This window comes from Sus scrofa, chromosome 3 (assembly GCF_054392235.1).
Source record: "Sus scrofa isolate SSC_HxYL_T2T_F1_AM1 chromosome 3, Sscrofa_HxYL_maternal_Yorkshire_Landrace_v2.0, whole genome shotgun sequence".
In the NCBI taxonomy this organism is placed as follows: Eukaryota; Metazoa; Chordata; class Mammalia; order Artiodactyla; family Suidae; genus Sus; species Sus scrofa.
In genome coordinates, this window is record NC_139385.1 from 18,089,134 (window position 1) to 18,114,310 (window position 25,177).

The window sequence follows — 25,177 nt, forward strand, 5'->3', positions numbered from 1 at the left end:
TGTGATGTAGGTTGCAGATGTGGCTTGGATCTGGCATTGCTGAGGCTGTGGTGTAGGCCAGCAACTGTAGCTCTGATTAGACCCCTAGCCTGGGAACCTCCATATGCTGCAGGAGTGGCCCAAGAAATGGTAAAAAAGACAAAAAAAAAAAAAAAAAAAGAGCGACTAGCGAAAGATCAAGCAGTCCACAGGCTGTCGCAGTAAAGCCCAATGAGACTTGGGGTTGACTTGAACGAGGCGTGCAGCACTGGAGAGGGAGGGCAATGGACGGGTTTGAGATTTAGGTTGGAGATGGAGGCCACTCGTCTTGATTATGTGTTTGCCAGGAGAGCAATAGGGAGGGCTTTGAGATGATTCTTAGGTTATTGTGTTGGACAGAGCACCTAGAGGAACATAGTGAGCCCATTTGCTGTGATTGAAAGAAGGCACAGGAGTTCCCGCTGTGGTGCTGTGGGTTAAGGATCTGGCCTTGCCACAGCTGTGGTGTAGGTTGCAGCGGTGGCTCAGATTTGCTCTCTGGCCCAGGAACTTCCATATGCCGTGGGTGCAGCCAAAGCCAGAAAGAAAGAAGTGGGGGTGGGGGAGAAAGAGAAGGAAAGAAGGAAGGAAGAAAGATTGGAGTTCCTGTCATGGCTCAGTGGTTAACAAACCTGACCAGTATCTATGAGGATGTGGGTTTGATCCCTGGCCTCACTCACTGGGTTAAGGACCCGGTGCTCTGAGTGTTGCTCTGAGCTGTGGTGTACGCTGGCAGCTGTAGCTCCAATTAGACCCCTAGCCTGGGAATCTCCATATGCCACAGGTGCGGCCCTAAAAAGACAAAAAGAAAAAAGAAAGAGAGAGAAAGAAAGAAAGGCAGCACAGGTTTGGGGGGGTAGAAGAATCAAGCGCCCCATTTGGGATCTATTGAGTTTGAGGTGGCTTGGGACATACAGAGCCGCAAAGCAGGAAGTTGGGTAGGGGAGTCTGGAGCTCAGAGGAGAGGGCTGGGCTGGAAATATACATTTATGAGTCACCAGCATATAGATGGTATTTAAAGCCATGAGACTGGATGAGATCACGTAGGGAGAGAGGGTATAGATAGCAAAGAGAAGGTCCAAGCCTGAGCTGCTGAGAGGAGGAGTCGGGAAAATCGGTGACTGTGGCCCCCGTGTCTGGAGGCAGGGTTCTCTATGCGCTGCTGAGACAGAACCAACAGAGAAGTCACAGGTGTGGCAAGTTGTGGGGTCGTGGGCGGACCTGGCAAAAGTGACTTCAGTGGAGGAACGGGGACAAAGCCAGGTCTGAAGGGGTTGAAGAATACATTCAAGGTGAGGGAGCGATGACAGCAAGTGTAGACAGCCCCTTAGGGGTTGTCTGTCTCTACCCTAACGAGGTGCATCCATGCGTTCTCTCCCCTGTGGTCCCCTGAGGGCAGAGGCCATGCCCTGGTGATTTCTCTCTAAGCCCATAAATGGAGCCTAGCACATCATAGGAGTTCGATACATTTATTTAATGGTTGGATGAATAAATGAATGGATAATTCACTGCTTGTATCCTAAAGGCCTCTTCGGGTAGAGAGGGCCGCTGGATTCTTTTGAGGCAGTAGGGGAAACTGCAAAATCCGCTCCAAAGGCTAAAGGCACAGGACCCCCTTCTCCCAGGACCCTGCCTCCCAGCAAGCTCTCCCCCCTCAAGACAGCTGCATACAGGCCTGGAGCCAGCTGTGTCCCTGCTGCCTCTCACATGCCTGTGACGCTGGCTAAGTCCCATGCTTTCTTAGAAAAATATGGAGGAAAGAGGCCCCTGTGAGCCAGTCCTGGTGGGGGGAGGCCCCAAAGAAGTTAGTCTGCCTCCCCTCCCCTCCCCCCACCACCTTTTTTCTCTCTGAGCCGCTTCCTTGTTTAGGAAGTAGAAGCTGACCCTGACCAGTTAGTTCCTGGAAGGGCGAGCAGAATGGGTGGGTGGTCCCTGAGGATCAGAAAGCTGAGGGGTGGGGACCCAGTGGAGGTAAGAGCCAAGGACCTCACACGCACGCACGCCACAGACACCTGCCTGGTGTGGGGCACGCCACTGAACTGGGGCTGCTGAACAGGCATCTGTGTAGTGAAACCCAGGAGACCCTGAAGTGTCCTTGGGCTTGGGGGAGGCGTGACTCATGTGGGACAGACAGGCCTGCCTGCCAATCAGAGGGGAGCTAACTCAGCCACTGAGCCATAGGAATGAAAGTGGCTGTTGAGAGAAGTGGAAAGGGAAAAGCAGAAACTAGAAAGAGGAAATGGGATGGCCCTTAGGGAAGAGAGGGGAGCCTGTGAAGGCTCTGTGCATGACCAAGGGACCTGCCCCGAGATGGGCCGGGGACTTCCTCTGACAACCCCCTGCTGGCCATTCACCCCAGCGATACCTTTTCCTGCAGCACCTGATACAACCTGTGGGAAGAGGCGGGAGGACCTGGAGTCGGGGAGCTGTGCCTTCCTTGGGCTAGAACATGGGAATGGCAGGCAGGTGGCACTGCTGCCACCTAGTGGAAATGCCTGTTATTTCGCTAGTTCTAACCCCAAGGTTGTCCTTCAGCTGAGCCCTAAGACTGGGTTTGGGGGATGGGGTAGACCCCTGCCCCTGCATTTGGGGACACAAGGCAAGAGGGAACCTCAGGGAAGAAAAGACACACCCTTGGGAGATGTGTGTGGCCCACATCACTGCCCCTCTGTGCCTTGGTCCCCTTTTCTGTAAGATGAGGTCAGTAGTACCTACCTCACGGGATTTTACGACGTTTAAATGAATCAGTCCATGTAAAGTACTTGGCATAGTAGCACATGCTCAAGAAATGCTACCTGTGGTCAATCCAAGGGGTAACTGGAAATGTTTAGCCCTGTTCCCTAGCCCCGACTACCACCATCAAATCTACAGGGCCTGCTAGACAAATATAGATTTCCTGGCTTTCATCACGAATGCCCCACTGAGTTCCTATTTGTAAATCCTGGGGCTCCTACTGTTCTATCATCAGCATCAACCCAAAGGCTCTGTGGGTCCCAACCTCTCTTCTCCTCTGATTCCGGGGCTTGGGGGGGAGGGTCCCAGATCCCAGCACTTTCTCTCTCCCCTCACCCCAGGCTGTGTGATCAGAATGGCTCTGGGCTGTGACATCACAGAGCCCTCAGCCATCACAGGAGTGGAGGGGTGATGAGGCCATGGCAGTGGGTGTGGGTGTGGATGTGGCTGGTTGGGCTGGGGACCGTAGCACCAGGTGGGATGGTGCCCTGGGAACAGTGGGCAGGAGGAAGGCTAAGGTGGGGGGGAGGGGGTCAGTGCCCCTGAGAGGCTGGGAGGCCAGGCCCGGCCTTTGTTCGCCATGCTTCTCTCCCATCCTCCCTGCCCAGTGTGGGCCTCCAGGAGAGCTTAGCTGACCCTCAAGAAGTTCCTAGAACAAAATCAAGCCCCTCCACAGCTGCACTAAGGCCATGTGACCTGACAGGGCCCTGGGTCTGCCTCAGCCTCTTGGGTGGGGGACAGAGGTCCACTTGGCTCTTTCATAGACTTTGCTCTGGGTCCCCAGCGCCCAGCCCGGAAAAGGTCAAGGCCTTGGCCCAGAGAGCAGAGTCTCCGTTCTTCCTAGACAGACCTGATTTCTTTGATTACCCAGACTCGGACCAAGCCAGGCTCCTGGCCGTGGCCCAGTTCATTGGCGAGAGACCTGTCATCTTTGTTAACTCAGGTATGAACCAGCTTAAGAAGGGGCTGCCCTCCTCGCCAGGGCCTGGAGGACCGCTGCCTTTGGCCTTTCCATCGGAGGTCAGTCCGGGGGCCCCTGTCTCCCCCTGTCTAGCAGGTTCTGACTCCAGTTTCTTCCATCATATTCTGGTGGGTGCTCTGGTGGCGGCCTTCTTCTTCCTGCTTTTCCAGTTCTGCACACACATGTAAGGCCTGCCCCCTCCCACCACCTCTGCCTTCCTTGGGAAGAGGCCAGAGGACCCAAAATCCCAGGGTTTGGGGGTGGGGGGCTGCGTGACCTCCCATCTCTGATCTCCACACCCCATAGGAGCTGCCACAAAGGGGCCTAAAAAGCTGGACGAGGGCCCCGGACTCTGCCCTGAGTGCCCTCACTGGCCCTCCTCTCCTGCAGATGAATAAAAGTCCTTGCTTCTTTCTGCCTGACTGCTCAGTGACCAGCCAGGGGGTCCTGCCCGGTCCTGTGGTCATCAGGCTTTCTATCCCCAGGCACCCCCTCCCTTTCCAGCCCCAAAGAACTGGGTGACCAGGGCCTCGGTGGCGTTCACGCGGATCGACTTTATTAGCGGTCTGTAAAGCACCTCTCAGGGTCCCCCGACCCCAGAATGGAGGAAGCCTAGAGAGGTCTGTAGCACCAGGGACATGCCAGGGCCCGAGGGCAAGATGTGCAGCCTAAACCGGGGAAGGGACCAGGCACCCCTCCCGCCTGCCCGCAGGGTTGCTCAGCACTGGGAAGGCTGGGGGGGCGGTAGCAGCCACCTCCCTCCCCCACCCCGACAAATGAGTTTGAATTTGGATGAATAAATAAAATAAATAAGATTCCTCAGGCTGGCCTCCCCTGGAGAGGAGCTGTGGGGACAGCCACAGGCTTTAGATAGGGTGTCCCCCCCACACCTCCTAGATGACAGGGAGCTGAGAGGAGTTTGCAGCAGGGGGGCTGGGATGGCCTTGGCAGCAGGGCCTCCCCCATGATTCTTTGAGTCCTGGTCCCCTCAGTCTCCCCAGCCTCAAGCCCGAAGAGGTGTGACTTTTCCTCTTCCTTCGCTTCTCCAGGGTCCCGGGGAGGTGATGGAGAAAGGGGTTTGCAGGAGCGGGTCTGCCCTCAGCTGAGGCACTGTGGGAAGCGGTCCCCTCTCCAGGCCTTCCATCTCACCGAGTCCCTGCCCTCGGCCCCTGAGGGGACAAGTCCCCATCCCTTCCGAGTCCATCTGTCCGTTCCGGGGGGCTGTCAGGGCAAGAGACCCCTGGTTCCCACCCCCACCCAGCTGTCCCAGAGCCCTGGCCCCACCGGGTGGGAGTGGGGTGGGAGGGTCCCCTGGCCCCACCCTCAGTCCTGGGTCTGACAGGGAGAGGGCGGCCGGGAGCCCCGGGGCCAGAAGAGGCGGCAGGCCCCGCGGCAGATGAGGAAGAACCAGTAGAGCTGCGGGGCGAGCAGCAGCGCGGCGCCCAGGTTGACGTGGGCCGGGATGGCGAGCGGCACGGCGAGTAGGGGCAGGCCCGCGTGCCGCCCGTAGGCCCAGTACAGGTAGGGGAAGAGCAGCACCCGGCAGCAGAGGAAGCTGAGCAGCATCAGGGCCCCGTTCACCTTGTGCAGCAGCGTGTGCTGCTGCTTGTACTGCGAGGAGGGGCGGGCAGAGCAGGGGCCCGGTGAGGGGCGGGGTTACCTCCGGTCACGCCCCTAGCTCCGCCCCCTGGACCTCCGCCCACCTCCCAGCCTTCCCTGCTCCGGACCCCGGCCAGCTCAGAGCCCCAGGACTCTGCCGCCTCCCCTCTACGCCACCTTACAGTCCCTCCCAGACTTGCCTCTTCACCTGACCTTTTTCTTTCTTTTCTTTTTTTTTTTTTTTTTTTTTTTTTAAGGGCCGCACCTGCGGCATATGGAGGTTCCCCAGCTGGGGCTCCAATCCGAGCTGCAGCTGCCGGCCTACGCCACAACCATAGCCAAGCGGGATCCTGGCCGCGTCTCCGACCTACACCGCAGCTCAGCTCGAGGCAACGTCTGGTCTTTAACCCACTGATAGAGACCGGGGATGGAACCCGCATCCTCACGGATTTACTATTCTCACTCTTAACCCACTGAGCCCCAACGGGAACTCCTTCACCTGTCCTTTAAAGAATCCCCAAAGGTTTCCCTAAAGTACCCACCCTTCCCTTGTCCTCCCAAGCCCACAGACCCTCAGCTCCCCTCTCACCTGGATGAGGATCTTGCCAAGGCAGACAAAGGGGGTGCTGACCTCTGCCATCAGCAAGCAGCCTAGAAAGAAATCTCCTTTGCCTTGACGCCACACCTGCGAGGAGAGGAAGGAAAGAGCCTGGCACCCTGGATTCCTGGGCAGCACCTGCCCTCCCTTGCTCCTCTCTGTCGCTTTTGGAGATGCTTCGCTCTGAAAGCCTGAGCACATGTGAACAGTAGCAAAACTGGGAGCACCCCTCCTGGATCCCTCCCACCGTGCTGCAGGTGAGACAGTGTACCCAATACTGCAGATGAGGAAACTGAGGCGCAGCTCCAAAGCACCACAGCGGGGCGGGGTCCACCCTCTTGCTCTTTGGGGCTGGGCTGGAGCTCAGTCAGCCCTGCATGGGGCCCCCTCCATCCTGGGCCCGTCCTGCTGGAACCTGGATCCGGGGAGAGCTTCCTGAGCCCCTGTGGTGCTGGCCTGATCCAGACAGGAGGCCCTGGCTCTCAGCAGCCCCCACTCACCACCGACAGCGGGAAGCACACGAGCACCATGACGGCGTGGTGGAGCACCATGAGGAACTCCTTGTGCAGGTAGCCTCGCGCCACGGCCCAGATGCTCCCCGGGGCTCTGGGCCTCCCTTCGTCCCCTCCATGCCCCTTGACCTGGTGCTTGTGCCAGTGACAGAGGAACATGGCATAGATGTCATAGATGAAGTAGGGCACAGCAAATTGCGTATAAGCAGAGGAAAGCCAGTGTCTGTTGGGCAGAGAAAGGAGGAGTCAGGGAGATCAAGGAGGAAAGGAGAGGGACAGGCAGCTGCCAGGTGCCCGGGTCCATGCCGGACATGTCCTGGGAATCAGGTCTGTGTGTGTGTGTGTCTTTTTACGGCCGAACCTGCAGCATATGGACATTTCCCGGCTAGGGATCGAATTGGAGCTGCAGCTGCCGGCTTACACCAGAGCCCCAGCAACGGGGGAATCTGAGCCAAGTCTGCGACCTACACCACAGCTCATGGCAACGCTGGACTCCCCCGACCCACTGGGCAAGGCCAGGGATCAAACCTGCATCCTCATGTATACTAGTCGGGCTCAATGGAAACCTCTGAGAGTCAGATCTTGGAAACCTCTGAGAGTCAGATCTTAAGTGATATTTGTAACAACCCTGAGACAGAAGTGGAGTCAAGTTACAGGGTGGAACCTAAGGGTAATCCATAAGAAACTTGCCCGAGGTCATAGAGTCACACAGCCGGCACTTAGTAGGGCTGGAATTCAAGCCCAGACTGATCTCTGAACCCACTCATTCTTTCAAATCCATTCATTCACTCACTCACTCATTCATTCATTCCTATTCTCCCTCTTTTTGCAATGTGGTGGGAGAAAATGGAAGAGAGACAAAAAGACAGCCACAGACCTGAGGGCAGAGATAGAGTGAGAAAACAAGCAGACCAGATCTGAGAAACAGCTGAGGTCAGGGTGGTTTACAGCAGGAGAGATGGGAGTGGTGGGGAGAGATTGTCTGGGCTAACATTAATTGACTGCTCATGACATTGCAGGCACTTTTTTTTTTTTTTTTTTTTTGGTCTTTTTAGGGCTGCAAGTTCAGCATGTAGACGTTCCCAGACTAGGGGTAGAGTAGGAGCTGCATCTGCCGGCCTACGCCACAGCCACAGCAATGCCAGATCTGAGCTGCATCTGCGACCAACACCATAGCTCACAGCAATGCTGGATCCTTACCCCACTGAGTGAGGCCAGGGATCGAACCCACATCCTCATGGATACTAGTTGCTTTGTTACCACTGAGCCACGATGGGAACTCCCTGATATTCTAAATCTTTAACATGCATAAATCTTTTACATGTAAACTGATTTACTCCTACAAAACCCTCTAAAAAAGCAGGTGTGGCTGTCACCCCATTTTACAGATGAGAGAGGCTAGGTAACTGGACCATGGAAAAAACATGAGAAGTCTGGCTCCACAGCCCTTGCTCTCAGCCTCATTGTCCCCTAGAAGACAAGGGACATGGGCCCCGCTGGGGAACTGGAGGTGCTGTCAGTGCTGCCTGTTTGGCCTGAATGCAGCCTCGGCTCTTATTTCTTCAGGTACAGCCAAGCATTAAGGAGAAAACGCTGAGCAAAAGGAGCCAAGAGAGAGCAGTCGCGTGTACTTTCAGAGTAAACAAAAATGCAAAGTGCATGAATATGCAATACTGCATTTTTCTTCTTGAGTCAGCACACGGAGCACTTTCTCTCAAACCCCTAGTCCTGCCACAGGTCCGAGGTGAGGGTGGGAGGTCGAAGAGGCAGGTTCAGGGGAACTCACCCCCCAGCAAAGTCCAGACCAAAGGGACACAAATATGAGGACCAACTCTGTTTTTTGTCTTTTTAGGGCCACCCCCATGGCATATGGAGGTTCCCAGGCTATGGGTCAAATCAGAGCTGTAGCCACCGGCCTACACCACAGCCACATGGCAATGCTGGATCCTTAACCCACTGAGTGAGGCCAGGGATCAAACCCAAGTTCGAATGGATACTAGTCAGGTTCGTTAACCACCGAGCCATGACGGGAACTCCTGAGGACCAACACTGAGGAGCTGCTGAAGGGGAAAGCGGAGCAAGACATGGACAAGCCAGCTAAGGACCAGGGGTGAGATGGAAGCAGAAGGTGAGACCTGGGGAAGGCTGGTCTGGAAGGGGACAGGCAGCCCCACTCTAACAGGGATGATTTCAGGAAAAGAGGAGCAGAGTAGTTCCCGCTGTGGCTCAGCGGTAATGAACCCCACTAGTATCCCTGAGGATGCAAGTTTGATCCTCAGTGGATTAGGGATCCGGCATTGCCATGAGCTATGGTGTAGATCGCAGATGCAGCTCAGATCTGGCGTTGCTATGGCTGTGGTGTAGGCCAGCAGCTGCAGCTCCGATTCGACCCCTAGCCTGGGAACCTCCATATGCCACGAGTTCAGCCCTAAAAAGAAAAAAAAAAAAAAAAAAAAAAAAAGGAAAAGAGGAGCAGAGCCCCATGCTGGAGCATGTGATCAGGAGGGGCAGAGAGAGAGAGAGCAGAGGGAGCAGCAGCCCAGGTAAGAGATGAAGGGCAGGAAGGTGCAAAGGGGACCAGCTGGCCTGAAGGAAGTTAGAGAGGAGAGTGGCCTGGAGAGCCAGCCACAGCAGACACAGTGACACAGTGGCTTTGGGAGGTAGGGTCCGTCCAAGACTTCCAGGCCCTGGGCAGCAGCCTGAAGGGTTAAAACCATCCCCATCCTCTCAGCAATTAGGTGCTCAGAGGTAGGAACAGCTGTTGCCCCTGGATTAACCCTGATCCTTCCCACCCACCTGAGGATTAAGAGTCGAAGAACAAGAACAGACGGGGGGGGGGGGCAGTGAAAATGCAGGGGCTGGAAGGTGACCTCTGTAAGAAGGTGAGAGGAGGAGACGTGTGGCGATCCAGGCTCATCTTGGACCTTGGCTCAGCCGGGAGGGAGAGGGCAGGAGGAAGCCAGGTCCCCAGGGTGGGATCTGAAGACAGGGTTTAGCATCCACTACGTGTGGCCAGAAGTGCTCTAGGCGTTTGAGACACACAAGTCAACTCTTCCTCACAGTAGCCCTTTCTGATGGAGATGGACCTCACTCCACAGATAAGGGAACTCATCTGGAGAGAGAGGGGACGCCTCTAGGGGAGGGGCATCCAGACACTGTCCCTGGAGCTCAGCAGCTGTCAGAGAAGGGAAGCAGGACTAGAAGTTAATCGGAGGGTATCAGCACCCTCGGCAACTCTGCATCAGTCTGTGGGCCAACCGAGAGCTGGCCCGTCAGCACCATGGACAGGGCCCCCCTCGCCTCCCTCCTCCTGCCCGACCTGGACCTCTCAGGCCTGGGCTTCGTTGGCAGGCACCAGGCACTGCAGCAGCTCCCAGTGCCAAATTTTGGCCTCTTCACCCCCCAACCCCCCAACCCCACTGCCTCACTCTTAGTGGCCTTGCTTGTGTCATCTCTCTGTCTTGTGCATGGAACTGGGGCTGGACACCTGGATTCTGGGAAGAGGTGAGGGGTGAACCCAGCCCAAGTAGGGAAGCACCCAAGTTGGGTGCTGGTTGGAAATGGGGTCCGAGAGATCAGAGTGGGAGGACATAGGGGAGGAAACGATATTCAAAAAGAACCTACTGTGATGCAAGAGTCTGGGAAACCTGGGAGCCGCTTTCAGAATCCTTTCTGCTCCCCACTCCTTCTCCTCCTGGTTCTGACCTTTAAGGACAGGATGTGGATAAATTTATCCCTGGGTGTTGAGTTGCAGTTACTGCAGTTAACTTGCTCAGGCCCAAGTGCAGGGCTTGGGGACCACTGCCGGAGTCTCCAAATGGCCTGGGGTACTGAGGGGTCACACTTACACACAAGGCTGCTGGAACGGGGGCCAAGGTGGCCTCATGGCACTTACTGGTCATCAATGATGTGCTTGCAGGAGGTGGAAACGATGTAGCCAGCTGTGGAGGCCATGACGGCTTGGACGGAGGACACGAGCCTAGGGAGGAAGAGGGAGCCGTCGGTTGGGGAGAAGAGGCGCCCCTTGGCTTCTCCTCTTGATTGTCCAGTTACTGTGCTTCTCGGGTCACTCCCTGCCCATCTTTCCCCAAGGCTGCTTTGCCCGGGGCTCAGCCCCATTCAGACAACAGTGAGCTCCTGGGTTCACCCCTTTCTCTGCCATCTTCCTCCCCTCAACTGCGGACCCTGAGTCGCCATCCCCTCAGGAGGACACCAGGGAGGTCATCTTGAGGTGAGACGATGCTGAGAATGGGTGGCTGATGACAAAGCCCCCTCCCGGGGAGGGGGTGAGGTGGGGGGCACAGCAGAGCATGGCACAGGAAAGCCCCGGGCCTGTTCTTGCATCACGCAGCTGCCCAGTCATCATGCCGGTCATCCACGGGCTCCTGGGATGTCCCCAGTTGCCCCTGGCCACTTTCCCGCTCTCCGCTTGCCTGCCCCACGCTCCCCTCCCCACCTCCGGCCCCTATGCCAGGGCTGTGCGGAGTTCGTTCCACTGTTCACTCCTCTGTCCCTCTTTGCCCCAAACACATGCCTTGAATACTGCTCGACTCTCTCTGCCCCTTGTCTGGCTCCCTAACATCCTATGGGAATGTTGGAGGCACTTGCTGGCCCTGTTTTGGAGGGTGGGAGGGTGAATGGGAAAGGGAAGAAGAGCAGTCTGAACACTAGTAGACCAGATGGCTGGGTTTGGATGAGGTCTCCTGGGACGGCAGTGAGTAAGGCAGCGAGGAGAGAAGGAAGCTGGGAGGTAGAGCCCACCGACCACTCCGGGAGCCCCCAGACCCCACCGGGCCAAGGATCCACAGACGTGCTGGGGTCCCCTCCATCCCCAAAAAGCCTGGAAAGGGGAGAGGGGTGGAGGGGAAGGGACGCAGTTTACCTGGCGGAGACAATGACCGCGTCGGCCTCCTCCCAGCGCAGCTGGGGCAGCCGCTGGAGCGTGTTCTTGGAGAGGAGGAAGAGTCCGGGGAACACCACCCCCCCAGCCACCATGGGGGTCAGCATGGTGGCTCGGGCCTCCGGCAGGGAGACGAGCGAGCGAGTGGCCGCGAAGGGACAGGGAGGCCGAGCTGAAGGGAGTTAGGGGTGGAGAAGGGATGCCAGGCCAGGCAAGGAGAGAGAGAAAGAGAAAGGGGCACAAAGGGGACAGGGCGGGGACGGGATGGGGCTGGGGAGTCAGACCGAAGGACAGGCGAGCAAGAGGGAGTTAGATGAGACTGGGGACACGGGGAGAGACTGGGGAGAGGGGGGGATCCGAGAAAGGGAGCCCGAGAAAGCCAGTCAGAGGGTTGGGAGAGAGATGAGGAGGGAAGGACTTGGTGAGAGGACAGAGGGAGAGGGTACAGGAGGAGGAGGAGGAGGAGGATGCGGATGGGGGAGGGGAGGGAGAGCGGCAGGTTGGGGGGGGTTACGCGGAGTGGCGGGGAGGGCCCGGGGAGGCGGGGTGGGGGGTGGGACTGTGGTGCCCGCTCTGAAAGGGAGGGCGGGAGGGAAGGGAGACAGAGGAGCGGCGGGGCCAGTGGTCAGCGGTCAGCACTGCTCTCCCGCCTCTCGCTGCCGCCACAGTTCCCGCTGCCGCCGCCGCCGCCGCCGCCGCCGCCGCCGCCCGGTCCAGAGGGCCCCGGAGGCTGCACAGGGCATTATAGAGAGTTCGTGCCCAGCCCCCTGCCCCCTCTGGGGGGAGGGGGAGGGGACGTCACCAGCTGGGGGAGGGCGGGGGAGGGGGAGGGAAATGATGGCACCGACCAGACACCGAGGACCGGGACCTGCAGCGGCGTCTCCCCATGCAGCTCTGAGCCACGGCAGCGGCGGCAGCGGCTGCGACAGAGATGGGGGGGAACGGAGAAAGAGGGAGGGGGAGGCCCTTAAAGAGACAGCCGCTGCGGCACAGGGGGCTGCTGAGGACAAGGGTCAGGGGAGAGTCAGCTCTTTCGCTTGGGGATGGAGGTGGCTGTTGGGAGCCCGGGAGGGGACTGACCCAGCACTTGGCATTTCTTCCTCTGCCAAGGCCTCCCAACACATGTCCCTCGGGGGCCTGTGTGCTTCCAGCTGAGGGTGGCCTCTCTGGTAGAAAGAGGATGCCCTGGAGGAGGGAGCAGGGGAAACTGGTACCTCCCAGTGTCTCTGAAGGATGCATGTCCTTAGGGCTCAGAGATCCCTAGGTCCTTCACCCCGATGGGAGAGAGGGGAACTCTGAGGTATACATGAGGTGCCTGTAGGTCCTGCCCTGGCTGCAAGTCAGTCCTACGAGCTTCTCTAACTCTTGTAACAGTACTGAGGGAATGGCACTTACCCCCTTTTTACAGGTCAAAAAGTGTCCCCAGGCCTTCAGTGGCCCCAAGTTCTCAGAGTTGCGAAGATGCAAGAACCCTCTCATCCTGGGCGGCAGGGGTTAAAGAGAGTGGGAAGCTCTGCCTCCCTGAAAGCCCACCTCAAGCTGAGGATGGCCCTTTCCGTACCCGTGTCCTTGAGGCTATCCGGCCTCTCCCAGCCTGCCCTAAACCCTGGTCATTCTTTTTCTTCAGGTTTATTGTGCCCCTGGCTCCCCTTCCTCTGCAACTTCCTCTCCCCCTGGAAGAGGACCCTGGGGATTGGCTGATTCAAGCCCCTCATCCAGCTGCAAGGAAAGGAGGCCCAGTGACTTGGCCAAGGTCCTGCAGCAGGTCAGAGGCCCAGCCAGAACCACACTTGGCCTCTGCGCCGCTTCTCACCCTCTCACGCGGCCTCCCTGGAATCTGGCCTTCTCATCCTGCACCCAACTGCCCTGTAGACTTCTGCATGATGTGAGGTCCGACTACCCAGACTATCTTTGCTTTCAAAGCCTGCCTGAAGATAGGGTTCAACAGCAACCCTGTAATTTGCCTTTGCCTGACCAAAAGCTCATGCCATCACTTTCCCAGCGGGCTGGGACTTGCGTTGTATGCTGCCCTCTAGTGGTGGACTGTGGGAACAGACCCTGAGAGGTCCCTGGCCTTAGGCAGCAGGAGTTAGGGAGACTTCTAGAGACAATAGCAGGCCTAGCTTCCTGATCTCAGGGCTTCACTCAAGGGAAGAAGGCACCCAATTTCCCCCCTTTTTTTTTTTTTTTTTTTTGCTTTTTAGGGCCTCACCTGCGGCATATGGAAGTTTCTAGGCTAAGGGTCGAATCAGAGCTACAGCCACAGCAACGCAGGATCCCAGTGGCATCTGTGACCTACACCTGAGCTCACTGGATTGCTGGATTGCTGGATTGCTGACCCACTGAGCGAGGCCAGAGTCAAACCTGAATCCTCATAGATACTAGTCAGATCTGTTTCTGCTGCGCCACAATGGGAACTCCGTGAGTATTTTCTATCTGCTAGGCTTGGGGTGAAGTGGTTTATGTTCGCTCTTATTTAATCTTCCCAGATGGTAGTATCTTTGTTTCATAGACAAGAAACTTAAGCTTAGAGGGTTTTGTTGACTGTTTGGTTTTTTGGGGTTTTTTTTTGTTTGTTTGTTTGTTTGTTTTAGGGCTGCACCCGTGGCAGGTGGAAGTTCCCAGGGGCTGAATTGGAGCTGTAGCTGCCAGTCTACACCACAGCCATAGCAACACCAAAATTGAGCCAGTCTACACCACAGCTTGGCAACACCGGATCCTTAACCCACTGAGTGGGGCCAGGGATCGAACCTGGGTCCTCACAGAGACAGTGTCAGATCCTTAACCCACTGAGCCACAATGAGAACTCCTTCACAGGTATATTATTAATCTTTATCAAATAGGCCATAAATTTGCAGCACGAGGGCTCCATCCATCGCATAAATATGTTTTGTTTGGCCAGACTGGTGTTGCCAGTACAGTATTTTCCTAAATTCTACGTTATTTGTCAGTGTTTGAAAATTAGGAGATTTCATATAAAAGCTCAACTTCTTTTAGGAAGCAGTCGGGGAATTTCCGTCATGGCTCAGTGCTTAACAAACCTGACTAGCATCCATGAGGATGCAGGTTCGATCCCTGGCCTTGCACAGTAGGTTAAGGATCCAGCATTGCCGTGAGCTGTGGTGTAGGTCACAGACACGACTTAGATCCTGTGTTGCTATTGCTGTGGCTGTGGCATAGGCTGACGGCTACAGCTCCTATTGGACCCCTAGCCTGGGAACCTCCATATGCTGTGGGTGCAGCCCTAAAAAGAGAGAAAGACACACAAAAAGAAACAATCAGGAGTTCCCATTGTGGGGCAGTGGGTTAAGAATCCAACTAGTAGACTAGAATCCATGAGGATGTGGGCTCAATCCCTGGCCTCCCTCAGTGGTTAAGGATCTGACGTTGCCATGAGCTGTGGTGCAGGTCACATATGTGGCTCAGATCTGGCATGGCTGTGGCTATGGCATATGCTGGCAGCTGCAGCTCAACTGGACCCCTAGCCTGGGAACTTCCATATGCTGCAGGTGCAGGCCTAAAAAGAAAAAAAAAAAATTTACAAACAGGAGCTCTGAGGTTAAATGACTTGGAAAAGATCTCATAGCCAGTGCCTTTGATTCTATATCCCCTGCCCACACCAACTGCCACACGCACTCACGTACGCACATAGTCTGCTTCTGCTCCCATCACTAACTCTTCCTGAAAGTAGGAGACCAGTGCTACCAGCCCTGGCCCCAAGAAAGGGTGCCCTCACCCTGTCCCCTTACTTGGATGCCACCAAAACAGCCTCTGGCCTCTCCATCCGCAGGTTGGAGTGGTTCTGCAGACCCCAGCAGAGGAGCGCGAAAGTCAACGGGAAGAAGACACAGCCCAGTACAAAAAGCAGGGTCATGCCTGTCTGGGGGACAAAAGGTGAGAAAAGGTGGTGGTGAGAACACTTCAGCACAATGTCCCTTGGATCCAGAGGCCCCCTACTTCGCCCCAGTATCTCTGTGGACCATGGGCTACATCTATCTGTAGCCATCAAAAGCCATCAGGCGAGGAGTTCCCGTCATGGCTCAGCAGTTAATGAATCCGACTAGCATCCATGAGGACACGGGTTTGATCCCTAGCCTCAGTCGGTGGGTTAAGGATCCAGTGTTGCCGTGAGCTGTGGTGTAGGTTGCAGAGGCAGCTCAAGTCCTGTGTTGCTGTGGTTGTGGTGTAGGCTGGCAGCTGTATTGGACCCCTAGCCTGGGAACCTCCATGTGCCAAGGGTGCGGCCCTAAAAAGACCAAAAGAAAAAAAAAAGCCATCAGGCGTTTCTCTTCCCCAATCTCTTTGAGATCCATATTGAACTTGAAATATCCCTCAGAGCAATTGGACATCCTAACTTTTTTGGTTATCAATCCAATTCCAACAATTTTATTCATGTTCCCTGTAGTCCCCGAAGCGGGTCGATACCTCCCAGTCCATCTCTCGCCTTAAAATCCCTTCTTGGATTTCCTGTCGTGGCTCAGTGGTTAACGAATCCAACTAGGAACCCTGAGGTTGCGGGTTCGATCCCTGGCATTGCTCTCGGTTAAGGATCTGGCATTGCCTTGAGCTGTGGTGTAGGCCAGCAGCTACAGCTCCAATTTGATCCCTAGCCTGGGAACCTCTATATGCCTTGGGAGCGGCTCAAGAAATGGCAAAAAGACAAAAAAAAAAAAAAAAAATCCTTTCTTTCAGCTCTAATTATGTGCCTGCTGCTCTTTCTTAACTCACCCCATTCCATCCTCTGTCCCCCCCCACCCCAGCTCTTCCTGTCACCTCTCCTAGGGCCTCACCTCTGAAGAGCAAGGTGGAGGCTAGTGAGGAGGCTGGTGATTCTTATCAGCACACAGAACTCAGAAAAAGGAAGGGGGGGGTGTTCAAATGGTGAAGATAAATGAAATTTTAAAAATAATACTTCTTGGAAAAAAATCAAAGCATTATCCCATTTAAAAAAGAAAGCCTCTGAGAACATACATATTTACATATATGTTATTTTTGTCTGCAAAAGCCTCCCCTCCCATTCATTCCAGGGAGGGGAGTGGGGGGGAAGGCCCGGGAGGGATGAAGGGAATCAGGGCCTGCCATCCTGCACCCCTTAAGCAGCTTCGAGGGGACCTTTCCAGGACACACAGAAGGCATCAAACTGGAAGGGCACGAGGCTGAGGCAGCTCTACTGAGGTAGTTGGAGGAGGCGGGAACATCGCCCTCCCATTGGTGGACTGCCAGCGGTTTGGACTATGCCGTCTTCCCATTGGCCCACTTCTTGACATCTGTGCCTATCATATGCTTCCTAGCGGGAGGGGCCTGCTTGGGGTCGTGAGTGGTGGGGAGAACCGAAGACAAAATTGACCAATTAGAATTCGCTGGTGGCTTGACGGACAGCTATGATTCAGGGGCGGAATCGAAAGTGGGAAAGGAAGAGGACACTGGCAAATGAGAGCAGCTTCAGCAGGCGGTTTAGGGTAATAGCTCAGACGGCAGTTCCTAGGGTGGGACCATCTGGGCTTCAGACTCCATGGATAACTAAAGAAACATGCTGTATGGCTCCGTTTGGATGATGTCCAAAAAAGGCACAGATATCTTGGGTGAAAATCAGAACAGTGCATAAATCAAGGAGCCGTATTGACTCAGAGGAGATCCCAGGGAGCCTTGCGAGGGGTTGGGGATATCCTTATAGGGATCATAGGTGTTTGCATGGGTAAACATTCTCAAGGCATAGTCTTAAAATCTGTGCACTTTATTGAAATTCAGATGGAATTTTTGAAATGATAAACACAGACTCTCCCATTCCCTGAATGATGGTGGGCCAGTCTCTGTAGGGCTCAATTCTTCATCGGTCAAGTTTGGATAATAAGAATGCCAGCTCATGAAAAGCTAATTATATGCATTTACTATGGGCCAGACACTAATCCAAGTGCTTAAAAATATCAAGTCAGGAGTTCCCGTCGTGGCGCAGTGGTTAACGAATCCGACTAGGAACCATGAGGTTGCGGGTTCGATCCCTGCCCTTGCTCAGTGGGTTAACGATCCGGCGTTGCCGTGAGCTGTGGTGTAGGTTGCAGACACGGCTCGGATCCCGCGTTGCTGTGGCTCTGGCGTAGGCCGGTGGCTACAGCTCCGATTCAACCCCTAGCCTGGGAACCTCCATATGCCGCAGGAGCGGCCCAAGAAATAGCAACAATAACAACAACAACAACAAAGGACAAAAAGACAAAAAAAAAAAAAAAAAAAAAAAAAAAAAAATATCAAGTCATTTCCTCAAAACAGTTTTTTGGGGGGACACACAAATTTGTAGATGGGGATTATTATTGTACCCATTTTACAGATGAGAAAACAGAGGCACGGAAGGGTTTGTCCAAGATTACACAGTCAGGAAGTTAATGAGGTGGGATTTTTTTTTTTTTTTGTCTTTTCTTAGGGCTGCACCCTCAGCATGTGGAGGTTCCCAGGCTAGGGGTCGAATCAGAGCTGTAGCTGCCAGCCACAACCACAGCCACAGCAATGCAGAATCCGAGCCGCATCTTCCACCTACACTACAGCTCATGGCAACGCTGGATCCTCAACCCACTGAGTGAGGCCAGGGATCAAACCCGCATCCTCATGGATACTAGTTGGATTCATTTCTGCTGAGCCATGACGGGAACTCCACTAGTCAGGTTTTTAACCCATTAAACCATGATGGGAAGTCCCTGATTCATCTGGTTTTTTCTTTTTTTTTCTTTTTACGGTTGTACCTGAGGCATATGGAAGTTTCCAGGCCAGAGGTCGAATCAGACCTGTAGCTGCCAGCCTACACCACAGCCACAGCAACGCCAGATCCTTAACCTGGTGAGCAAGGCCAGGGATCGAACCTTTGTCCTCATGGATACTAGTTGGGTTTGTTAACCACTGAGCCACGGCAGGAACTCCGAGGTGGGATTTTGTTCAGTCATGTTTTCTGAATGTATTGGGCTCTGTTTGGTTAAACAGATACAGAAAACTCATAAACTCATTTTCCTAAAGAGACTGAAAGATTAAAAAAAAAAAAAAGAAAACATCACTGAATAGAATTTAGGCATATCAGCCACATTTTCAGAACTTCTTTCTTTCTTTTGTTTTTGTTTTTGTTTTGCTTTTTAGGGCCACAGCGGTGGCACACGGAGGTTCCCATGCTAGGGGTCGAATTGGAGCTGTAGCCACCGGCCTACACCACAGCCACAGCAACTCGGTATCTGGGCCTTGTCTGTGACCTACACCACAGCTCAAGGCAATGCCGGATCCTTAACCCACTGGAACGAGGCCAGGGATCAAACCCGCAACCTTATGGTTCCAAGTCAGATTCGTTTCCACTGCGCCACCTCAAAGCTTATTTCTGCTAACAGATGAGGCCTCTGCTTGCCTAACCAGCATCCATTCTTCCCACCTTCCTTATTTTGTTGGAGACTAAAAGGTGCCTATTTAGGCATAGGAGGAAGGAGTTACCATTGTGTCTCAGTGGAAACGAATCCAACTAGAATCCACAAGGATGGCGGTTCAGTCCCTGGCTGCACTCAGTCAGTTAAGGATCTGGCATTACCACGAGCTGCAGTGTAGGTTGCAAACTCGGTTCAGATCTGGCATTGCCATGGTTGTGGCACAGGCTGGCAGCTACAGCTCCATTTCCACCCCTAGCCTGGGAACTTCCCTACGCCACAGGTGTGGCCGTAAAAAGAAAAGAAAAGAAAAAAAAAAACTATAGGAGTTCCCTTGTGGCACAGTCGGTCAAGGATCCAGCATTTTCACTGCAGTGGCTCAGTTTGCTTCTGTGGTATGGGTTCAATCCCTGACCTGGGAATTTTCACCTGCTGCAGGTGCTGCCAAAAACAAAAAAGTAACCAAACAAAACGCTCCTATATTTCCCAGCCTCCCTGGCCGTTAGAGGTCTGGCCAATATGAGGTCAGCCAAAGTTATTATGTGGGGTTATGAGGAAAGCACTTTTTTAAAAGGGAGACAATGTCACAAGGAAAGACATATAGAGAGGGCCTTAAACATGTGAAAAGATACTAAACTGAAGTTTCTTTTTTTCTTTTTCTTTTTTTTTTTTTTTTGTCTTTTTGCCATTTCTTGGGCCGCTCCTGCGGCATATGGAGGTTCCCAGGCTAGGGGTCTAATTGGAGCTGCAGCCTCCGGCCTACGCCAGAGTCACAGCAACACCAGATCAGAGCCGCGTCTGCGACCTACACCACAGCTCACGGCAACGCCAGATCCTTAACCCACTGAGCAAGGGCAGGGACCGAACCCGCAACTTCATGGTTCCTAGTCGGGTTCGTTAACCACTGCGCCACGATGGGAACTCCTAAACTGAAGTTTGTTTGTTTGCTTTTTAGGGCCTCACCGGAAGCATATGGAGGTTCCCAGGCTAGTGGTTGAATAGGAGCTGTAGCCGCCAGCCTATGCCAGGGCCACAGCAATGCAGGACCTGAGCCTTGTCTGTGACCTACACCACAGCTCACGGCAATGCCGGATCCCTAACCCACTGGGCGAGGCCAGGGATTGAACCTGTGTCCTCATGGATACTAGTCAGGTTCGTTACTGCTGAGCCACGATGGGAACTTCTAAAATACTAATATAATTTCTACACCTTCTTTCATTTAAGCATCATTACAATCCTAGAAATAATCTCCCCATTTTATAGCTGAGAAGACTGAGGCGCAGAGAGGTTAACTGACTTGCCCCGGAACTGCCCAGTCAATGGCAGAGCTAGGACTCAGCCTCGGATCAACTTGGCTGCTGCCTTCCAAGTTGGGAACAGAGAGCTCAGGAAACGGGGAGGCAGAGGGAGGGATGAGGGGAGCCTGCAGAGTGGGAGCCATTCTCCCCTGTGGTGCTGGGGGCCAGTCGTTTTTCCTAGGTTGCTGTGACTTACCCAGGTATTGAGAGGGAGGAAGGGAAGTCGTGGGCTGAGAGCCGGTAGAGGTCAGGCCCTCGTTCCATTGGCATCTGGACACACTCTTCTACATGTCTCACTTTCTTTATCAAGTTCCTTCTGTTCAGAACAGTCCAAGGCTGCTGGGCTTGTCTGGGAGATAAAGAACGAGGAGAGAAAAAGAAAAATCATTGTTTACAGCAATGGCTTTCACCCTTTTTTTGCAGTGACCCAGAAGAGAGGCTTTTATTTCATGACTCAGCACACACAGACACATACCAGACTAAACTTCCTCACAATACATTTTGTTTTTTAGCTTTCTAGGGCCGAACCTGTGGCATATGGAGGTTCCCAGGCTAGGGGTCAAATCAGAACTACAGCAGCCGGCCTACACCACAGCCACAGCCATGCAGGATCTGAGCCACGTCTGTGACCTACACCACAGCTCACAGCAACACCGGATCCTTAACCCACTGAGGGAGGCCAGGGATTGAACCTGCTTCCTTAAGGTTATAGTCAGATTCGTTTCTGCTGAGCCACAAAGGGAACTCCATCCTCACAATACTTTCTTTTTTTTTTTTAATTTTGTAATGATTTGTATTTTTTTCATTATAGCTGGTTTATATCCTCACAATACTTTTTTTTTTTTTTTTTTTTTGTCTTTTCCAAAGCTGAATCTGCGGCATATGGAGGTTCCCAGGCTAGAGGTCGAATCGGAGCTACAGCAGCTGGCGTACACCACAGCAACACAGGGTCTGAGCCGCTTCCATGACCTACACCACAGCTCACAGCAACGCTGGATCCTCAACCCACTGATCGAGGCCAGGGATTGAACCCGCAACCTCATGGTTCCCAGTCGGATTCGTTAACCACTGAGCCACATTGGCAACTCTTCACAATACTTTCTGATGCTGATTACATGCCACGCACACTGTACTATATCATTTTTTTCTCCCCAAACGCTGATCATGACCCATTAAGCCAATTACACGATCCACCAAGGAGTAACAGCCCACGTTGGCAAAACCTTGGTTAAGAGCAGTATTTCTCAACTTTTTTTTCCACTATTGTTCCCCGAGCCTTTTTAGACATTTTGTTTCCTCATCACCACTCTTCGTGAACTTTTTTTAAATATAAAATTTTTTTCTTTTGTCTTTTTTTTAGGGCCGCCCCTGCAGCATATGGAGGTTCCTAGGCTAGGGATCAAATCAGAGCTGTAGCCGCCCAACCTACACCACAGCCCCAGCAACACCAGATCCAAGCCTTGACTGCCTACACCAGAGCTCATGGCAATGCTGGATCCTTTAACCCACCAAGCAAGGCCAGGGCTTGAACCCGAGTCCTCACGGATACTAGTTGGGTTTGTTACCGCTGAGCCACAACAGGAAATCCTTTTTTTGTTGTTGTTTTTGCTTTTGTTTTGTTTTGTTTTGTTTGCTACACCTGCTACGTGTGGAAGTCCCTGCGCCAGGGAGTGAACCCGCACCACAGCAGTGGTCCAAGCCGCTGCAGTGACCACATGTGAGCCTGAACCTGCTGCACTGCAAGAAAACTCCATGAACTCATGGATCCTAGTTGGGTTCGCTGAGCAACAACACAGCACCAAAGGAAACTTTTTATCACTGCTGCAAATAGAAAACCAGTATCCCTTGTTGTAAGGAGAAGGTAACAAAAAATAAAATGAAAAAACTTGTGCCTTCATTCTCCCTAGATATGATCACATGCTCACTAGGAATTCTTTGGAGCTGGAGGCCTTTTTCTCTCTCTTTGTTAAAGAAAAGACAAGGTGAGATAAGCGAAGCTAGGGAGGTGTTAAAGGCTCTAGCAGCAAAATGAGACTTTGTCCTGGACTAATTGGAAGTGTTGAAAGGGAATTGGAAAGAGAATGGCTTTCTCTCTCTCCCCCTCCTTTTTTCTTTTTTTTTTTTTTTTTTTTTTTTTTGGTCTTTTTGCTATTTCTTGGGCCGCTCCAGCGGCATATGGAGGTTCCCAGGCTAGGGGTCCAATTGGAGCTGTAGCCACCAGCCTACGCCAGAGCCACAGCAACGCGGGATCCGAGCCGCGTCTGCAACCTACTTCACAGCTCACGGCAACGCCGGATCGTTAACCCACTGAGCAAGGGCAGGGACCAAACCCGCAACCTCATGGTTCCTAGTCGGATTCGTTAACCACTGCGCCACGACGGGAATTCCCCCCTCCTTTTTTCCCTCTTTCTCTTCCTCTCTTCTCCTCCCTCCCTCTCCTCTCTCCCCCTACCCCCCCTCCCGCTCCCCTCCCCCATTCCTCCTCCCCTCTCCCCCCACCCCTCCCCTCCCGCTCCCCTCTCCCCCCCACTCCTCCCCTCCCGCTCCCCTCTTCCCCCACCCCTCCCCTCCCGCTCCCCTCTCCCCCCACCCCTCCCCTCCCTCTCCCCTCTCCTCCCTCCACCCCTCCCCCGACACTCTCGGTCTCTCTGTCTAAAATAAACCGAGGTGGTCCCTGGTCTGGGCGTCCTAGGACGTGTCTGAACACCCCGCGGAGGAAGAAGACAGCACCAGCCACTGCTGGCACGGGGCTGCAGCCCCTGGCTACACACACCTCCGAAAGACAGCGGCGACTTCGGACACCTCTCTCCCGCCCCAGCCTGACTCCCCAGGTGAGTCCCTCTCTCACCCCCGACGGACTTCACAAGCCTGTCTCACAGTTCATCCCGGGCCTGCAGTTGGCCGTTTCCCGCTCTTTCAGCCTCTTTGAAGGCCAGATGCGGTCCTGCGCATCCTCCTCCCCTGAGCGCCGCCGCCGCCGCCTCGGCCCTGCGGAGGTGTACAGGTGCGATAGCATCGAAGGCTGTGAATAAGTAAATAAGCAGCCAGAAGTGGCCCGTTTCCCCACATGATACCCAGGGAAGGGTCCAGTTCCCCCTCCCCATGCTCTGGGGAGTGTCCTGGCGGTGCACCAGATCATTTATTATTCAGTGCTTTTATTGTCCCTGTCCCAAGGTAGGTACTATTCCAAGCAAGTTCAGCCCCACCCTTCATCTGTGCCGTAGAAAAGGCCGAGGCGGCACATTAGGGGAGTCGGAGGGAGACAACTAAGCGTTCAGACCATTTTCCCTCCTTAGGTTGGCTGTGTGACCTTGGGCAAGTGTCAGAACCTCTCTGAGCTCCAGTTGTGTACAAAGTCCCATTGCCTGGGCTCCAATCTTAGTTCCATCACTCACTAGCCAGGAGAACTTGTGCAAGCGATTTGGCTCCTCTGAGCCTCAAGCTTTTCATCTATAAAATGGGGACAGGAGCAGTAGGGCTGTGGGATGACTGAATGAGATGAGATGTGTGTAAACACAGTTACTATGTGGCACATTGTAAATAGTCATTGCGATCGTCATTCAAGGTTCTTGTTCTCTTTTTTTAATGACTCATGTTCTGTGCCAGGTGCTCTACCTATATTTTCTCTGAGCATCACAATAAGCCTTGGCAGTCTCTTAGCCCCACTTTCCAGATAAAGAAGACTGAGTCCCAGGGAGGTCAACTGACTTGTTCAAGGTCACACCGACACACGGTGGCAGAACTAGAATTCAAGCCTAGATCATAATTCTTTTCTTTTTTCTTTCTTTTTTTTTGGCTATGCCCGCAGCATGTGGAAGTTCCCAGGCCAGGGATCAAACCCCACGCCACAGTTGCAACCCGCACCACACCTGTGGCACCACTGGATCCTTAACCTTCTGTGCCACACAGGAACTTCCCATAGTTCTCTTCTTTTTTTTTTTTTCTTTCTTTTTTTTTTTTTTTTTTTTTGGCCACAGCGTGCAGCAGCTTCACATTTGAGCCCAGTTCCCAGATCAGGGATTGAACTGGGGCTGCAGTGATGAAAGCCCTGAATCCTAACCCCTGGACCACCAGGGAACTCTCCATAATTCGTTTCTCTCTGTAAAGTGGAAGTGATGGTTTCTGCCTACTGTTAGGAGAAAATAAGGGAAAGTCTGTGACGAGGGCGCCACTGACCCTCTAGTTCAGCAGAGTTCAGCTTCTTATTCCCCCAGAGAGTAACTACCTAAGCATCAGCCTTTCATTTTCATAATAAGGAGGCTAGTGAACCCCATCTTGGTCTCTGGGAGGCCATATTACCTGGAAGCATTAGATCAAAATCAAAACTGCCAGATTCCTTTCCCACGTCCAAGCCCAGGTCCTCAGAGGCTCCTTTCATCTTCTGGGCTTTCTCTGCATCTCAGGTCTCCCACTTACCCCATGATTTTTGGAAAGCTATAGTCTTTTACTCTCTCTCCCAGGGGCGGTGTGAAACCATGAGTGATAATATCTTCCATCGCCAGCTTTGAACTTCAGGTAGGAGACCTTATGGCAGTTGGACTATCTGAGAGGTCAGTTTCTCCCTGCTTCCAACAGGGGGTGTGATGTGGGTGGAAGCGGGGCCCTGGCCAAGTGGGGTGCGTTCATCACCTCCTTTCTTGCCTTGCAACAAACAGACCTGGTGCCCTGTGCTGCCTCCTGCATAATGCATGTGCTCGTGGTAGGAACAGAACCCCGTCCGTGGTGAGTCTGGCCACTGTGGGCCATGGACGTGTCCAGAGGCCTTGCCAAGGCTGATGTCTCTAGGATGTTGGCAGGAAATGAGGAGACAGAGGGAGTATGTGTCACCTGAAAATTTTCCTGGGGCTGAGGTGGGAACAGGTTGCATCTTGAGCCTCAGGATTCTGCAAAGAAAATAGGGGAAGACATGAGTTCCCATGGCTCAGCGGTAAGGAACCAAAATAATACCCACGAGGACGTGGGTTTGATCCTTGGCCCTGATCAGTGGGTTAAGGATCCGGCATTGCTGTGAGATGTGGTGTAGGCTGCAGACTTAGCTTGAATCCTGCATTGCTGGCTGTGGGGTAGGTCAGCAGCTGCAGCTCTGATCTGCAGACCCTAAAAAAGAAAAAAAGAAAAAAAAAAGTGGGCAGTCAGAGTGCCTCACAAGCCCAGGGAAGGCATCACCTCA

General features: G+C 53.7%; 3 protein-coding genes across 19 annotated transcripts in view; 2 read left to right on the forward strand and 1 right to left on the reverse strand.

The window, feature by feature from the left end:
• The window catches only part of INO80E (INO80 complex subunit E), a 28,061-nt gene extending 17,488 nt beyond the window's left edge, over positions 1–10,573 (forward strand). The window contains exons 7-13 of one of the 7 annotated variants that reach the window (XR_014840421.1): positions 3,695–3,771; positions 4,198–4,332; positions 5,055–5,233; positions 5,874–6,166; positions 6,375–6,478; positions 7,477–8,274; positions 8,818–10,573. The gene's annotated coding sequence lies outside the window, so the exon portion shown is untranslated. Of the gene's footprint in view, positions 1–3,694; positions 3,772–4,018; positions 4,126–4,197; positions 5,234–5,873; positions 6,167–6,374; positions 6,479–7,476; positions 8,550–8,817 lie in introns of those variants that run through there. The other 6 variants (XR_014840422.1, XR_014840419.1, XR_014840420.1 and 3 more) reach the window with 6 other exon arrangements.
• LOC110260083 (fertilization-influencing membrane protein) lies at positions 3,148–25,131 on the forward strand. Of its 6 annotated transcripts, none has more exons than XM_085017161.1 (8): positions 3,148–3,226; positions 3,536–3,694; positions 3,809–3,896; positions 4,198–4,332; positions 5,055–5,233; positions 5,874–6,166; positions 6,375–6,478; positions 10,341–10,573. In XM_085017161.1, exons 1-4 carry the CDS (start codon positions 3,163–3,165, stop codon positions 4,232–4,234), a joined length of 348 nt encoding a protein of 115 aa, XP_084873287.1. In that variant the 5' UTR covers positions 3,148–3,162; the 3' UTR covers positions 4,235–4,332; positions 5,055–5,233; positions 5,874–6,166; positions 6,375–6,478; positions 10,341–10,573. The 6 variants fall into 6 exon arrangements, 3 of the variants coding, with proteins under 3 accessions (XP_084873287.1, XP_084873288.1, XP_084873290.1); XM_085017162.1 differs by lacking the exon at positions 10,341–10,573 and adding an exon at positions 7,988–8,089; XR_002342905.2 differs by lacking the exons at positions 3,148–3,226; positions 3,536–3,694; positions 3,809–3,896; positions 4,198–4,332; positions 5,055–5,233 and adding exons at positions 12,949–13,086; positions 15,112–15,215; positions 22,700–22,838; positions 24,468–24,557 and having other exon boundaries at positions 6,028–6,166; positions 10,341–10,652.
• Positions 4,247–22,995, reverse strand: TLCD3B (TLC domain containing 3B). 6 transcript variants are annotated; one of them, XM_085017142.1, is made up of 6 exons: positions 11,304–11,854; positions 10,317–10,400; positions 10,046–10,126; positions 6,410–6,644; positions 5,901–5,996; positions 4,247–5,323 (listed from the first exon to the last, which is right to left on the reverse strand). In XM_085017142.1, exons 1-6 carry the CDS (start codon positions 11,426–11,428, stop codon positions 5,036–5,038), a joined length of 909 nt encoding a protein of 302 aa, XP_084873268.1. In that variant the 5' UTR covers positions 11,429–11,854; the 3' UTR covers positions 4,247–5,035. The 6 variants fall into 6 exon arrangements, with proteins under 6 accessions (XP_084873268.1, XP_020943664.2, XP_084873267.1 ...); XM_021088005.2 differs by lacking the exon at positions 10,046–10,126 and having other exon boundaries at positions 11,304–12,031; XM_085017141.1 differs by lacking the exon at positions 11,304–11,854 and having other exon boundaries at positions 10,317–10,540.
• Positions 25,132–25,177: the final 46 nt, after the last annotated feature.

Bases quoted from the DNA above. Each gene is read 5' to 3' on its own strand.
- TLCD3B (XM_085017141.1), bottom strand. From the start codon at position 10,540: ATGGGGCTGAGCCCCGGGCAAAGCAGCCTTGGGGAAAGATGGGCAGGG. The intron at 5,997-6,409 runs GTGAGTGGGGGC...CTCTCCTCGCAG, and splicing joins TGTGCTTCCCGCTGTCGGTG to GTGTGGCGTCAAGGCAAAGG. The intron at 5,324-5,900 runs GTGAGAGGGGAG...CCCTCCTCGCAG, and splicing joins TTGGCAAGATCCTCATCCAG to TACAAGCAGCAGCACACGCT.
- LOC110260083 (XM_085017164.1), top strand. From the start codon at position 3,163: ATGAGGCCATGGCAGTGGGTGTGGGTGTGGATGTGGCTGGTTGGGCTG. The intron at 3,227-3,535 runs GTGGGATGGTGC...CTGGGTCCCCAG, and splicing joins GCTGGGGACCGTAGCACCAG to CGCCCAGCCCGGAAAAGGTC.